General features: G+C 39.3%; 1 protein-coding gene across 1 annotated transcript in view; it reads right to left on the bottom strand.

Moving 5' to 3' along the window:
- HEATR1 (HEAT repeat containing 1) overlaps positions 1-16,592 on the bottom strand; it is a 74,850-nt gene that overhangs the window by 35,876 nt on the left and 22,382 nt on the right. The window contains exons 10-20 of the mRNA XM_075532296.1: positions 16,374-16,484; positions 15,909-16,026; positions 14,632-14,739; positions 11,541-11,636; positions 11,005-11,093; positions 10,173-10,384; positions 9,765-9,886; positions 8,934-9,125; positions 4,037-4,220; positions 3,758-3,894; positions 2,769-2,961 (exon numbers count right to left, since the gene is read on the bottom strand). Of these exons, the coding sequence (XP_075388411.1) occupies positions 2,769-2,961; positions 3,758-3,894; positions 4,037-4,220; positions 8,934-9,125; positions 9,765-9,886; positions 10,173-10,384; positions 11,005-11,093; positions 11,541-11,636; positions 14,632-14,739; positions 15,909-16,026; positions 16,374-16,484 (1,562 nt within the window). The remainder of the gene's footprint in view (positions 1-2,768; positions 2,962-3,757; positions 3,895-4,036; positions 4,221-8,933; positions 9,126-9,764; positions 9,887-10,172; positions 10,385-11,004; positions 11,094-11,540; positions 11,637-14,631; positions 14,740-15,908; positions 16,027-16,373; positions 16,485-16,592) is intronic.

Below are 16,592 nucleotides of genomic sequence, written 5' to 3'. Positions count from 1 at the left end.
CTTAGCCAAATAATTTAAAGAGACCTTTTTTTTTGGTACTTGACCCCTAACCCCAAAGTGGTTGGTACTCACTCACCCAATGGTAGATGCAGGAAAGCCTGGCAAGCTGCCTGCATAACAATACAGCAAGAAAACCTCCTTGAAGCAACTCTGCTCTGGCAGAATCCATCCAGTGAAAACTGGGTGTGATTCTAGTTTCTTAAATCCTAAAAAAGAACTTGGCAAGATTTCAGACCTGCCTGAGAAGTAGAGATTATCCTAAGATGGAAAACCTTTCTCGTCTCTGATAAAATAAGAGTCAAAACCAAATTGTTGAAAAAGCAAATTCCCACAAGGGGTGGCTTCCAACAAAGAATCTGTTAATAGTCCCTGTATCATGGAGCCGAGCTTGCTGAGAAATTCAAAGTACTAACTACTGTCGTTGTCCTGTTCAAGTGTTACTAACACCCCATATACATAGTCCACCTTTCCTATCTTCGTCTATTTAAAAGTCTTCCTTCTACTTTGAAATGAAAAAAAAAAGGGGGGGGTTGGTGATCAAATGGTTTCATTCAAGGCAGTTTAGCCATTTCAGTTGTTCTTCAAAAGTAACAGAAAACAAAAGTGCTTGATCTTAATCTCAGTGTTGTAGAAAATTTAGGGTTACACAATTTACTGAACAAAGGAAGGAGCATCCTGGCTGTACAGCTTCCATTACAGGTGAGTCTACGGTGTGGTCAGTATTCTTCCCCGCACCACCATCAGTCAAAGGGACCCATTCCTTTTGGGCCCAGCTTTCGCACACAGGAGGTAATCGAAAACACCTTAGTTTGGGTCAGGCACATTTCAGCTTTTAAAGTGATACCTATGCTTTCAACAGATGTAAAAGGGCCTTCTGCTGGAAATTTACCCAACACTCATTCATCATTTGCTTTGCTTGGTGCTCACTGCACCGGGGTGTTGACTGTGGATCGAAGTAAAAGGAAATCCATAAAATCCTCTATATTTTCCCCTTTTATCATGATGCTGCTTACGGGTCCAGTTAGGGGATTTTTTTGTTTTCTTTATGTTGATGGGTAATCCACAGTGAAGGTTACAATCTGTAAGTGCTTCAAGTCCTCTTTACTTTGCTTAAGAGGTGGCGTCAGCTGCATTATCAAAGGTTTTTCTTGGTCTTATTCAACTCCTGTTGCTGCAATCCCCCTTATGCAGTTTCTCAGATTACTCTGCCAGCCTGCTGAATGTATTAATACGGTGGGAAACGAGACAACCCTGACGCCACGTTTTCTAATTTAAACCACACAGTAGTCTACTGCCTTCTGCTCTATGTACTAGTTCCACACAGCACAGGTCAATGTCCTGGGATTTCTTTTCTTAGCAATGTTATCTATATTTTTATGACCCACACAGTCAAAGGAGGTTGCACAGACAATAAAACACAAATAAACATCTTTATAGTATTCTCTACTTTTAGCCCAAACCCATCTGATATCAGAACTTATATCCCCATTTCACAGAGCCCAAAGCTGTAGCCTTTGATAATACTGTGTACTGATCATCACATTTTCTAAATATATAAAAGTGGCTGGCCAACAGTCCTCCTGACTCCTTCCGGCGCAGGGCTAGAAACTCTGCATGCTCAGGGCAGGTGCAGTAAGCTAGTGGGCCCCAGGGATTCCACTGAAAGGTGCCTCCTGCATTTCCAGTGCCGTGCTCGGACACGTCTCTGCCGCAAGCATGTGCAAGCACTTTGGGGTGAGTCGGGTTAGGCAGATAGGTGACCAGGAAGGAGGGAAGGGCTCCTGCAGTGACACCAGTGAAAAACCAGTCTTTCGCTCCTACTAGAGACAAAGAGCATCTATTCCTCAAGGGCAACTGCGTTCCCTGTCAAAGTACACTAGCTATTACATCCTTCATTAGGAAACTTCAAAGTTATCTTCTCTAAACACACGGACGTTTTTGAAAACACAGTTTAAGAGTAGATGCTGGTTTGCATAAATTATGTTACATGGCCATAACGAAATATGAAATACTCAGCAGGCATTTCACAAAAGGCCAAATTTCTATATGTATTAATATGGAAAGATGCCAAAATGTATGAACTGGAAAATTAAAGTGAAAAATTATTCACTGAACCCTGAATTATCATTCACTTTGCTTTAACAACATTCATAAAGAAGGATTTGGGGGAAACATACAATCAAGGGCATTTCCAAATACCCCAAAGGCCATTGTTATTAAAAACACTCTAATCTGATGCATCAATCACATCCTCGACTGCAATTTACAATGTTAGCTGGTCCAATTCTGCCATGTCCTCTCATTTGTCAATAGCTTTGAAGTCAATTGAGTCATTTTCAACATCACTTTCACCAACTTCATGAAACTGCCTTTTCCAGAATTTGGGTGCTTCATTGATGAGAACTCAAACTCAAGTTGAGGATAGAGTAAGTAGTCAAATGAATACTGAATTGTGCTATGATCACTTGATGTCCTAATATGATTCTATAATTGCTGGGTCTCAGAGAATGAATGTGTGTATGTGTTTATATATAAAAATTTTTAAATCCCATGTAGTCACCAGCCATTCCTATGATATTTTAGTGTTTGGTGAAATTTTTAACTAACAGCAATACTTAAAAGTGATCAGAAAAAGGTTTTATAGTGTGTGCATGTGTGTATGTTACTTCAAAGAGAATAAAGTTCTACTTTTCAAAACCACAACATACATAGCAAGCAGCAGGAAAGCACTAACAGCTGGTCAAGACAGAGCACGTGATTTCCCGTACCTGGGGAGGAGACGGACGCCAGCTGGTGTTTAACCTTTGCCTTCTGGGGGGAGAGCATTGTACAACCAATATACAGAGCTCTAGTCTGCAGCGCTGTCTTTACACTGCAGCTGAGTGGATTTGAAAGGCTGGAACCATAGGTCCACAAAAGAGGGAAGAACTTGAATAACTGGGAAACATCTTCTAGATGTACCTAATTTGGAAAAAAACACAACAAACTTATTTGGCCATGAGGAAAACTGTACAGTGAGAGAGGGCAAGCAATATGTTTTGCTTTGTCTGAAACCAAATCAAACCCACTGCCACTGAGTTGATCCCAAGTCACAGCATCCCTACATGCAATTCCCAGGACTGGAATCTTCATGGGAGTGACCTCATCTTTCTCCCAGGGGGCAGCTGGTGGGTCTCATCTGCTAACCTTGAAGTCAAGCAGACCCTTAAAATTATCCTGTGTTTGGCATTTAAACCACTGCGAAGGATATAAACAAACAGGGATATTCAGAGGCCTGTTGATAACTTTCTACTTCATTCAACATCCTGAACAAAAGAGACAAAGGCACTATGTAGGAAATGGAGACAAGTGTAGTGTCTGGGAACTTAAGTGGAACGATCAACTTCTGTGTCTGATGCGAACAATGAAGTGACGACTGAACCGGCAACACAGGGAGGGGGCATTTCTTAGTTGAGTAGCTTTACGCATGCCCTCTGTGAGCCTCAGTTTTCTCATCTGTGAACTGGAAGTTGACTGCGATGCTGTGATTATGAAAGGAGGGCACTAACACATTATAGTAGGCAAGTGGCAATGTGCCTTATCTCTGGCCGACATACTGATAACTGGTCCCTTCCTGGCTATCCCAAGGCCACGCTATTCTCACCTACTCCCCACTATTTGGAAGTCTACTTTCAATTTCCCACGTGTGGACTGTGATAACTGAAATCATCTGCAACACCTTCTCAAAATATGTGTGTGCTTGAAGGAGGATGAATACCTTGATGAAGAGTTTCAGCAAAACCCTGAAGTGAACAGCATCCGCGCCAGCGAGTATAACCTCGAAGAGCTCAATAAGTATGTGCAGGTAGTCCCTGCTGTCATCTTTCAGATGGTCCAGATCCCACCATCCGTCAGCTATGTGGACAGGAAGAGAAACCAAATACATACATACATACACAAACCTAGGTGAACAAGATGCCTTTCAAGCACCATAAATAATCAATCGTATATTTGCTTTTCCAGAGTACCACTCTGAAAAGATCCAAACCTATCTTACCTTTAGGAAAACATTTCGGAGCCTTCAGTGCGTGAATAAAGTTTTTCAGTGCAAATACCAGTAAGACAGAATCTTCCACAGCAATCATCTGCCCCGTACGGAGCTGCTCTATGTAGTGCGCCCATAACTCGGCTGGAATGCTGCGGTCCAGCATCAGCTCAAAATGCCACTCTGGAGGCAGCTCCTGGAAAGGTACAAGAAACCAACGTCAGCACAGAGTTAAAGAGGTTCTTAAGCCTTGCATTTGAGAACATCAAAAATGTAGGAACAAGGAATTAAACCGAGAATAAAAAGATAAACTTTATGTCTACTGTAAGCATCATCAAGTTCGTGTCAGTTTTGAGAGCGCTGGGAATTTAACTACAGTCATGCGGTCTTTTCAGCATGAACTGGAGAAAGCTGGGTGCCCGTGACAGATTTCCTAAGATTAGGGAACAAAGCCAAGTCGGAAGGCGCCAAATCAGGGCTGTGAGGTGGATGACTGATGCTTTCCCACAGAAACGAGTGCAAACTGCCCTCGTTTGATATGCGGAATTAGCAGGAGCACTGTCGGGATGGAGAAGGGCTCTCTTGTGAAGCCTTCTTGGACATTTTCTGCTAAAGCATTGCTAACTTTCACCAGCGCTTCCATAATACGCAGACTCTTTTCTTTGGCCCTCCAGAAGGTCCCACTTGCGATGGAGGAAGTCGGCGTGTGAGTACCAGATGCTGTATTAGTTTTACAAGAGACTGCATGAGGTGATGCCGCCTGTGGGGTGGTATCACATTCTCGGACGTGTCATGGAGGTGAACCCTTGTTAAGTAGATTTCTGGGTTCCTGGGTACTTTTGGAAGTTCCTTTCTCAAAATAATTCCATGCTTGAGCATGGTGGGACCACATATTCAAGTGTTTTGAGGTATGCACTCCTGTCGAAGGGTCTGCCAAGGTGGAGTAAGCCAGAGGGAAATACAATGGTAAGTAAAACCACCTATCTTCTAGGGTCCTAATTCACACATGCTGGATTTATTCCAAACAAAATATGTTCAAACATACTGCTGCAATATGTGCATGTCTCATTAGGGTTCCTTCAAAAAACAGTATTTTTGAGTCAGGGGGAAAAATGCTTTTGAGGTCAGGCTCACAGCAAATCCCCACGAGTGGACAACTTTCCAAAGCCCTTGCAACCAGTTTACAGTAATGCTGTTTGAATGTTTCAAATGTTTTCGAGAAGGTGGGGAAGACCTCGAAGATGAGTCAGGAAGAGACTAGCTGAGAGCCCGGAGCCAGGAAAGAAGAGTGGAATGAATATTGTTCTGACCACTACCGTGGCTGCCGGGCTGGCTGCATTTCATAGTGAGCCCACACACACAAGGCACCGTCGTCTTCACAACCAAGGTGTGAGTCTACTGTTACACTCACTAAGTCAACCCATTCCAGGTGGGCCTCCTCTTTCTCATTGGCCGTCAACTTCACCAAGCATGAGTCCTTTTCTAGGAATTGACCCCTCCTGATGACATGTCTAAAGTACATAGGATGAAGTCTCCTTCTTCTTGCCTCTGAGGGGCATTCAGCTGTATTTCTTCCAAGACAGATCTGTTCACTCTTCCAGCAGTCAAAGGAATCAAAGTAATTACTGATAGCAAGATATCACGTGGTGTAGTATTTACAGGCACAAGCAAACATCTCAGCATCAGTAAACTTTTACACCAATGGCTGCCAATCAGTTTTTTAAATAAGACCAAGCCTAATGAAAATGATTTTATGAAGTTGGAACTGGAGATAAATCTTAGATTTACAAACATGATCAAGGGTTTCCGAGGGAATCTAATGAGCCAGTTTAGCTCAAGGAAAGAGAGGTCAGCTTAGAAGTTAGGATTGATAACATGTTCTTGATGGAAACAGGACATTCATGCGAGTTTCTGGGGGGGGGGGGGGAGAAAATTTTAAATGGCACTGATAGAGAAAGGCCGAAAAGCTGCAGGGAGAAACATTTTCATCAGGACAATCCATGCACCTGGCTCTGTCTTTGCGGGTAAAAATTGCTGTCCTAAGAGAATGTTGTAGGGAAATCTTACCAACCACCCCACAGCTTTGATATCACCCAATTAAAAATCCTTTTGTTTCTCAAACTACTCAAAAAACATTTAAAAGCAGCATGATTCGTGCCCCTTAGGGATGCCCAAACGGCCATTTTGACATGATGTAAATGAAGGAACACGATTCTTTGGGAAAAGAGTAGAGGTATGAAAACATCATCTTTAGAAATGCGCAGACCTAGAGGGAAGATAGAGAAGCAATAGCTTCATATGTTTGCTATTTCTGTTTAATAAAGTTTTCAATGATTTTGTAGCAATTTTTAAACCAACTTTGTAATACTTTACAAAACATGAAAACAATGTAGAGACTAAGAAAGGTCCTTCCGAAGACACGCCTACAACATGCCGGCATGTACCAGGGAACCAACAGAGAGGGCTGCAGGGCCAGTCCCAATCCCGACTGTTTAGACAGCCCGTCCCCCTCCCCCCCTTCAGCACTGGAGACACAGTGCAGGCATAGTGCACGGTCTGCCCCATCACGCTGGGCGAGGCACTGAGGGCAGGCAGCAGAGCTGCAGGGGGAGCAGAGTGATGAACCCCCTGGGAATACCAAAACTAGACTTGGGAGACAGTGTGGCACCCCATCAGACCCGACTGGAAAACACTTGTAACGGCTAACAAACAGACCTTGAACTACTTACAGGCTTTGCATTTTTGTCAGTGGCTTTCTTTTTGTTATTTTGTTCTTGCTTTCTGCTGTTACTGTTTTGTTAGTTTTGTCTTCCTTTGTTGTTTTATTTGGCTTTGCCTGGTTTTTGCACTTATTAATGTATCTGCATGTCTATCTAGATAAGCTAGGCGGGATAAATAATCGGGAGATGAAAAGAATGGGACCAATGGTTCCAGGGGGGATACAGGAGAAGGAGATGGGAGAAAGGAAGGGGGTGGGGACCAACCCAGGGACAAGGGAACAAGAGAACCAAAATCAATGGAAGGAAAGTCATAGGATACCTGGTGGGGCTCATTCAAGGGCAATGTAGCAGCAAGGAATTACTAAACCCGAATGAAGGCTGAACATGATGGTGGGACCAGAGGGAAGTAAAAGGAAATAGAAGAACCAGGAGGCAAAGGACATTTATAGAGGCCTACATACATGTTTGTACATATGTAAATATATAACGAGAGGGGAATAGAACTATGTACTCAGATCTACATGTTAAGAATTAAGGTTGCTGATGGACATTGGGCCTCCACGCAAGTACTCCCTCAATTCAAGAACACTTTGTTCTAACAATCTGGCATTCTGTGATGCTCACCTTCCCAACACCATCTCTGAAGATAAAACGTGTGCATAAGCAAATATGGCGAAGAGAGCTGATGGTGACCGGCTATCAAAAGATAGAGCATCTGGAGTCTTAAAGGCATGAAGATAAACAAGCGGTCATCTAGCTGAGAAGCAACTAAGCCCACATGGAAGAAGCACACCAGCCTGTGTGATCATGAGGTGTGTCAATGGGATCAGGTATCAGGCATCTAAAACCCAGAATAAAACCATATTCAAGGTGAATTGTGGGAGTAAGGGGGTGGGAGATACGGAGTGGAGACCCAATGTCCATCTGTAGACAATTGGTCATCCCCTCACAGAGGGGTCACAAGACAGAGACAAGCCAGACAGGGTGCAGTATAGCACTGATGGAACACACAACTTTCCTCTAGTTCTTTGGTGATTCCTTCACCCCACTATCATGACCTCAATTCTACCTTACAAATCGGATTAGACCAGAGCATGCACACTGCTACAGATAAGAGGCTGCAACACAGGGAATCCAGGATAGATAAATCCCTCAGGGCCAACAAGGAGAGTAGAGGTACCAGGAGGATTAGAGGAGGAGGGGAGGGGAAATGGGGAATCGATCACAAGAACCAAACTAGAACCCCCTCCCAGGGGGACAAATAATGGAAAAGTGGGTGAAGGGCAATAGAGGACGATGTAAGATATGGAAAAAATAGGGCAGATGGGGGAGGGAGGGGGAAGAAATGGGGAGCCGATAACAGGGGCTTAAGTGGGAAGAGAATGCTTTGAAAATGATGATGGCAGCATATGTGCAAATGTGCTTGACATATTGGAGGAATGTATGGATTGTGGTAAGAGATGTAAGAGCCCTCCAAAAAAGTATTAAAAACAAGAAAAAGAAAGGCCCTTCTGGGCTTCTTTTTAAAACATGAGGTTGTGCTTTTTTTAAAGCTTATATATCTTTAGCTAAAAATGGCTATGATCCAAACTTACAAAATATAAAGGCACATACAAATATGAAAAAAAGTTAGTATTCATTTAGAAAATTGTACAATGAAGAGGGAGCCCTCTGAGGTTTGGAGAACAAATAAAAAGAAAATGCTATTAGATATGGTAGGTATTTAAACATCAATGATCTCATGACCTTAAGTATAATGTACAAGTATACCTGGTTCAAATACGTCCAAAACTAATAAAAGGCACGGTCAATTTAAATTTAATGTTATATAATGATCACAATAATCTAAAAGTTCTACTTTTAGAAATCAATAGACCAAAGTAATATTATTTTCATGCACTGGCACACTAAAAGATCTATTCATCAGAGGTACATTAAGTATAGCATAAATAGCTATTGAATAAAGATAATACAAGTTCACAAATCACTTTGCAATCTTGAAATTTTATAACTGAATTCTGTGTAAAAGACAGAGAGCCACTGTTGCTCCAGGCTGCACTGCATTTCACTGAGCAAGGACCCCAAACTCAGCATCGCACACGCCGACTGTCAAGACCTCGCTTACAGTCCGTCCATCAGGCGGTTATTTTACACAGCAGACAATTCTCTAGAGACCCTCCGCAACTCACCACTGCAGCATTGACACTTCCCAGCTCCTTGATTTTCTTCTGCAGCAGACTGAAGACTCTTATCGCAAATGGAAAATGAGTTTCCTTCAAAGATGAACAGCAACCGACGAGCACAGACGTGACGATGTGAAACGTCACTTTCTGCCTCACATTACAGGCGTCCTTGTCAACAACACCGATCAAGTCCTCCACCTTGAAGGTAAGCACAAGCCATGACCGCAAGCTGTTTTCAAAAAGTCATTCTTCTACGTCATGTCTTTCAAACGACCAGGCGTTTCAAGTGAAAACTAAACGCACAAATTCAAAGCCTTAGAAAAAGGTGATTAAATACTGATTTCTAAGTAATTATAAAAATAATTTCAGAAACTGTAAAGCTCATGACTACATTTAGATCTGTTTTAGAAATCACAATTATTACTTTCACTTAAGTTTACTTAATAGTAATTTTCTCCCATTTGTTATATTTTACTATTTTGACAACAAATATGACTAATATCTAGTATTTTAAATGAGGAAAAGAGAAAATGTTAAATATACATGTTATTTTAACTGCTCCAATAGTCACATTTAAAAAAATGAATGAAAATATTAAAGGCTTCAAATAATCTGTAGACTATATTAAACACTGTATAAGTTTGGGAAAAAATAATGAAGCACAAGAATATTAAAAACAAAGAGGAGGACAAAAGAGACAGGGGGTTAGAAAAGCAGCAGGGACAGGAAGTGGGGTGAGGGGAGAGGAGCAGGAGCAGAGTCCCAGGAAGCCAAGGCTGAGAAGCCACTGAAGTTCTCAGAAGGAACTCCAGGGGTGAACGCTGACAGCGCACCTACCATCTTTAAGTTTGAAGAAGGATCCCCTGACTTTAAGTTGTCTGCCAACAACTGAATCATCTTCTGATTTGCTACACCAATTAGTTTTCCCGACTTTGTGCCTTTACACACATTTTCAAAAGCTATTTTTAAGAAAAGAGACATAAAGAAATCACTTGTGTAACCAACATTCACCCAAAGAATCGTGTAAACTAGGAAATCTAGGAAACTACTGTTTTCCTATGAAGTTTATTGTATTTTCTCTTTCAGCAAAATCTGATTTTGCCTGTAAGTCTACTTCATTTTCATGGTATACTTTTAATATTAACAAATGTTTAAAATTTTTTAAAACAAAATTTTTTTTTTCTTTTTAACCAACTTCAAAATAGTTATCAAGTTTTTCTATAAAGACAATTGATTTTTTTTTACCTTCTTTCCAGCCTCTTAGCAGAAAGTGCAAAGAACAAATTCCGGATTTTGATAAATAGGTAGCAATTTTTATCTCAGCAGAGTCCTTATCATCACTGATGATGACCATATAGGGGAGTAAATGCACCACCACCTGATTTGCCAACTGCTGGTTTTCACGCAGGGTCTTTTCTTTCACCAAAATGTCTGCTGCGATCTGAAGTACCTTGTACCTGAAAGACAGGTAAGCTCATTGGTTGGAGAGACGCATTAAATCCACTCAGCAAAAACTCATCACTGCTTTAGTTATGTTCCATTCTCCTTTCCAAAAGTATCATTTAAAGCTAATGGCATTTGTTCTTAATTATAAAGTAATGTGTAATCCTTAGGAAAACAAAACCAAATATAAAAAGAGTAGACAATTCAAGTCCTATCCAATCCCTCTTCTCAGAATTTAGTATTATTTCATATATCAAATACTTATTTACATTTTTATTATTAAAAAGTTCAACTCTAGAGCGAGCGGGGAGGGAGGGGAAAAAAAAAAGAGGACCTGATGCAAAGGGCTTAAGTGGAGAGCAAATGCTTTGAGAATGATGAGGGCAATGAATGTATAGATATGCTTTACACAATTAATGTGTGTATGGATTGTAATAAGGGCTGTATGAGCCCCTAATAAAATGTTTTTTTAAAAGTTCAACTGTAATTAATTATTTTTACAGAAGAAATCCCACTAGCATAGCTGAAGGATCATACAATTAAATTATAAGGTACACAAAATGTTTTTAAAAAAAGAATACCAATTTGAAGCAAAAATTATCAACTCTAAAGTATGTAAGAAATAAATACATACCATTCCTTATTCTTTGAAGGTTGTGCTCTTTGAAAGAGTTTCAGAAGAGTTGAAACAGTTATTTCTGAACTAAAATGTTCTTTGAAAGTCTAAAAGGAAAAAGAAAACAAACAAAAATGAGTGAATTTCCAGCTACTTCAAATACACGATACTTTTACAATAAGCTTTGGAAAAGAACTTGTAAAAAGTTATCTCTTAAGAATGCTAGTGTAACTTAAAAAGTATTATAGGAATAATTTCTAAAAAGGGGAATTCATGGATCTATTTTCTATGGCCCCAAGGTATTGACTACTAATAAAAATTATTAAAATACAAGACACCTTTAATTTCTGAATTTCATATATACTGAATTGTACAAAAAATGAAAAAAATTGTATAATCAGGTAATTCTTAGACTGTGATCTCTCAAGAGTACAACTTTCCAATGGAAGAATAATTTGAAATATTTTTATGCTTAGAACACAGAATCATGTAAGAAGGGCAAGAAAATATTTACAAATAAAAACTACTTTTCAATGAGCAACCAATTCACTCACCTTGAAAGCACTGAGAGCTGATAGAACGACCTCTAGATTATCATCACCTAATCGAGCTAAAATAGCTTCTTTTATGAAAGACTCATCAATAGACTCCTGAGGGATAAGAAAAAATAGATGACTTGTCCTGTGGCTTAAATTGTCATTACGATTTTACACGAGAAAGAAGTGGGGTATACTCCATAAACAAATCAAGGGGCACAGGCTGATCCCTGGCTGAGACAGTCAAGCATTCAAAGCATACTTTCATCAAAGTAGACATCTAACAGAATTCTATTAATCCTGTTACATTAATACACTTTTTCCAGCTTCCATGGAAAATCTAATTTTATCATCCAAATATAATTTTTGCACTTACACAAAGTAAGGTTTTGGATGTTGAGAGTGCGTTAGACTAAGGAATCAAAATGTATAGGTTTCAGTCCCAGATCTGCCACTAGCTGTGTGACTTTGGGCAGGTTTTAAAATTTTCCAGATCCCAACCCTGGACACTGAGTTAGTAACAGTACCTATCTCAAAGGGTTGTAAGAGGATTCAATAGTGTAGGCTAGGACTTAAAACAGTAATTGCTTACAGTAATGTAGCAAACCCCCAAACCAAACCCCTGCCATCCAGCTGAATCTGACTCCTGGTGACTCTACATGGGGTTTCAGGAGCGGCTAGCCTCATCTTTCTCCTGAGGGTGGCTGGTGGGTTAGAACTCCCCATCTTATGGTAACCAGTTCAATGGCTTTCTCAAAGAACCACCAGCACTCTTGTTAGGTGCCAACAAGTCTGCTCCAACCCACAGCCACCCTGTGCTCAGAGCACCAAACAGTGCAATGTCCAGCACTATCCTGAACCCATTGATGCAGCCACTGTGCCAATCCCTCTTGTTGAAGGCCTTCCTATTTTTTGTTGTCCTTTCACTTTACCCAGCATAACATCCTCCAGGGAATGGTCTTTCCTGACAAGGTGTCCAAAGTATATAAAACAAAGTTGTCCTTGCCATCCTTGCCTATAAGATGGCCTTACTTCTTTAATACAAATCGATCTGTCCTTTTAGCAGTCCATTTTACGCTCGCTATCTTCTCCAGCACCACAAACCAAAGGCTTTGATTCTTTTAATCTTCCTTATATTCAACGTCCAACATTCACATGCAGATGGGGCAATGGCTTGGGTCAGGCACACCCTAGTGCTCAAAGTAACTTCCTTTCTCTTCAGCACTCTTAAAGAAGTTTTGTGCAGCAGATTCACCCAATGCAATATGTCATTTGATCTCTTGACTGCTGCTTCCTTAAGCCTTGATGATCCAAGCAAGGCAAAATCCTTATCAATTTCAACCTTTTCTGCATTTATCACGATGTTACCTATTGGTCTAGTTGTGATGATTTTAGTCTTCTTGACATACAGAGTTGTAATCCTTACCAAAGATTACAGTCTTTGACCTTCATTGGCAAGTGCTTCAATGCCTCCTCACTTTCAACAAGTATGGTTGTGTTATTTGTGTACCACAGGTTGTTGATAAGCCTTTCTCCGATTCTGACGCCACTCTGCATATAATTCAGTTTCTCTGATTTGCTCACTACACAGATTGAACAAGTATCATGAGAGGATACAACACTGAACACACCTTTCCTGATTTAAACCATGCAGGATGACCTTGTTCTGTATACACAACTGCCCGTTGATTCATGTACAAGTTTCAATGAGCACACTGAAGTGTTTTGGAAGTCCCATTCTTCTCAAGGTTATCCACAGTTTATTATGGTCTACACCTACTGAATGCCTTTGCATAGTCAAGGAAACACAAGTAAACTTCTTTCTGGTATTCTCGCTTTCAGCCAAGATCCATCTGATATAGCAATGATATCCCTTGCTCCCCCATGTCCTCTTCTGAATCCAGCCTGAACCTCTGGCCGTTCCCTGGAAATGTACTCCTAAAGGCTATTAAAAACTAGCAATTATCTACGTTTTCATAAGAACAAAGCCAGTCTGACAAAATTAAGTATCTTCTTTCTTCTGGATCTTATTTTTTTAACATAACAAAGGTGAAAAAAAAAGACTGACAATCTGAACACATCCCAACATGGTTTTTTAATGCTATGGAACAGGTTACTCCATCGTGAGAGAAACTAAAATCCCTATTCACAAATTTAAGTTTAAATTTCATGTGTCAATGCCACCACAGTTTTCGTAAGCACTAAAAGTAGCCAAATATCCCAATCAGGAATACCTGAAATCTATGTCCTGTCATTGAGTAGAAAGTCAAGTCTAATATGCAAACACAGATCTTAAGGGCAATTACAATACCTGGGCATGTAACCTGATTCTACTCAAAGTCTTTAGTTCATAAACAACCAAGTCCACAGGAGAACAAGGGAAACAGAGAAAACATTTAAAAAGGGTGGACAAGAACAGCTTTAGGAACACCAGTAGATTCCAGGAATCCTTTTTATTCTAGATCTCTAAATCTCCAGTAAGAGAAAGCCCAGTATGCAAGGAGTTCAATTATTCAACAACTCAATGCAATTTTATCAGCACAATTTGTGAAAGAAACATTGTGCATAGATTAAAAATTAATCAAATAAAACAACTGTCAAATTTAGATACACCAACCCCTTTAAGTAAAATATGGTTTTGATGCCTAAGCCTGTTTTTTTTTTAAAAAAGGCATAAGTTACTTAAAAATATAAAAGAAGTCTGTAAATCAGATATAAGCTTTCATAGAAATCTGGTTCTAATAACTACTGAGAAAAGTTCTTTCAAGGTCAGCAAGTGTAAACTGCTGCATGCTACTAAACTCTGTTACTAATTTTCTCTATTCCAGAAATTTTACAAATATAAACAGTGATATATCTGATATTTCATGCATCACACAGATGAACACTGTTACTTTGTTTCTACAGTATATTAGCACTTCAAATTTATGATCTGAGGTGACGTAAAGAAAAGAGTCCATTTTAAATAAGCTAAGGAAAATATATCAGTGACTAGGTGATAACAGCAAGAGTTGTGAAGGCATTACTTAAAAGATAAAAATTTGGAAAATATTATTCAAGAATTACACCGTTCACTCTAAAGAAAAATAAAAAGCTATTTCACACAAACCTTTGATGTTTCCATTATATTTTTCAGATGATTAATGGCCAAGAGTCTCACAGGAGCAAGAGGATAATTCAGACTGAGCATCAAGGAGGTATCAGAATCTGCTAAAATCTGTATGGTTCATCACAATTATAAAATGATTTTACTGTCAAATCTGAGTAGCAAATAATCAATAAAAACCAGCCCAGAATGCCCAACATATTCAATAACAACCATCTAATTTTACATCAGCAGTTTTCAACCTGTGGGTTGCAACCCCTTTGGGGGGGTCAAATGACCCATTCATAGGGGTCGCAAGATTCATAACAGTAGCAAAATTACAGTTATGAAGTAGCAACAAAAATAATTTTATGGTCAGGGAGGGGGGATGTTTGCACCACAACATGAGGAATTGCATTGTAGGGTCATGGCAATTAGGAAGGTTGAGAACCAGTTTTACATACAAATAAGTAAAGCAAAATCTTTGTCTCCACAACATGGTGTAAATTACAAGAGATTAAGCAAAGATTACAACTATTTTAATAGTAATTTTGTGTAACTTGAGTTTATCTGTAGGTTTAATATAATGATGTTTTCATGCTCTTTATGTAAATCTGATTCAAAAGTGGAAAGTACCTAAATGGAGATAAAAAAGTTTATCACTGAAAACAAAGCGCAACTTATCTAAATGAAGTAAGTGATAAATCAATAAATATTTAGTTCACTTACATTTTTAGCCAAAGTAGGTCCAGTAACATAAGACTGATATTAAAAAACACCGTTAGAGATGATAGTTTTTAAGAAAAAACTAAATCACATTTCTCTTCAAAGGATCCATTTGTTAAAAAAAAAAAAAGATCCATTTGTAGGCTAGTTTTAAGACTTCCTGTTTAGATATGCCTAAATTCTATCCTAAAGACAGGTACAATCACCGGATAATTTCTGCAATTCTAACATCATAAAATAATCTGGGTAACTTATCTGGCTAGTAAATTCCACACTGCAGACCGGAGACCAAGACAAAGAACGCTGGATGCCTATGTAAGGCCCTGTCTTCATGACTGTTACTGCATGTAACAGATTAAATCCCAGGAAGTACCTTTTTAAAACAAGCATCATGTTCATAGCTACTTAACAATCACTGCTTTTCTCAAACCAAAATTTTAACGGAAGATAACTAAACAAGTAGTATAAAATCTCCTTCTTCCCCAACGGAGGAAGGAAGTAGCAAATTTCCTTTGCAGTTCTTCAAATAATCAGATACATATACTAATGTCACAATTTCTATGGAGATGAGTTACCTGATACTTTCCTCCACTCGTGGAAAGAGAAATAAATTGGTGAAAAAGCTCTTGCAATTTTAGATCTGTAACTTCCTTTAAATGCTCCTCTAATACGCGATCTAGTGTGCTGGGGTATCTAGGAGGGAATTAAATGAGTTAACTCAGTGTTGTCAGTGCACCGTGGATAAAGGCAAGATGAAGCTTTAAACTTACTGAGACTGCGACTCATTTATAACCTCTACATTTCAACAAATGGTATACATAAATAAGTTGACATATTCCAACAATAAAAATATCTGTGTAAACAATTAGACTACACAGTCCATACACAAACCCATGTCCTCTTATATCTCAAGAATAATTCCTACATCCATCCTTTCCCAAAGAGGGATAAAAATGCACTCTATCTATAATAGGTGTCTCCTATCTTTAACCATAACAGGTACCCACTAAAGAAGGGGAAAACACATACACACAACTTACTTGCTTTCTAAAAGCCTTATAAGTGGAAGAAACTGTTCATTCAGCAAAGACACTTTATTAGAATTGCTTTCTTCCTGTGAGAGATATGAAATATATTCTTCAAAAAGAATGCTGAAAAACAAAAAAAAACATTAGCAGATATGAGAGTTCCCATTTACAGAGCTTTAAAAATATTCCCACTAATGATCATAATCCTACAAAATGTAACTTAGAAAGTTC

The sequence above is a fragment of the Tenrec ecaudatus genome, chromosome 1 (genome assembly GCF_050624435.1).
Source record: "Tenrec ecaudatus isolate mTenEca1 chromosome 1, mTenEca1.hap1, whole genome shotgun sequence".
NCBI lineage: Eukaryota > Metazoa > Chordata > Mammalia > Afrosoricida > Tenrecidae > Tenrec > Tenrec ecaudatus.
Note: the sequence above shows the minus strand (reverse complement) of the source record. Positions and strands in the feature narration are given on the sequence as shown.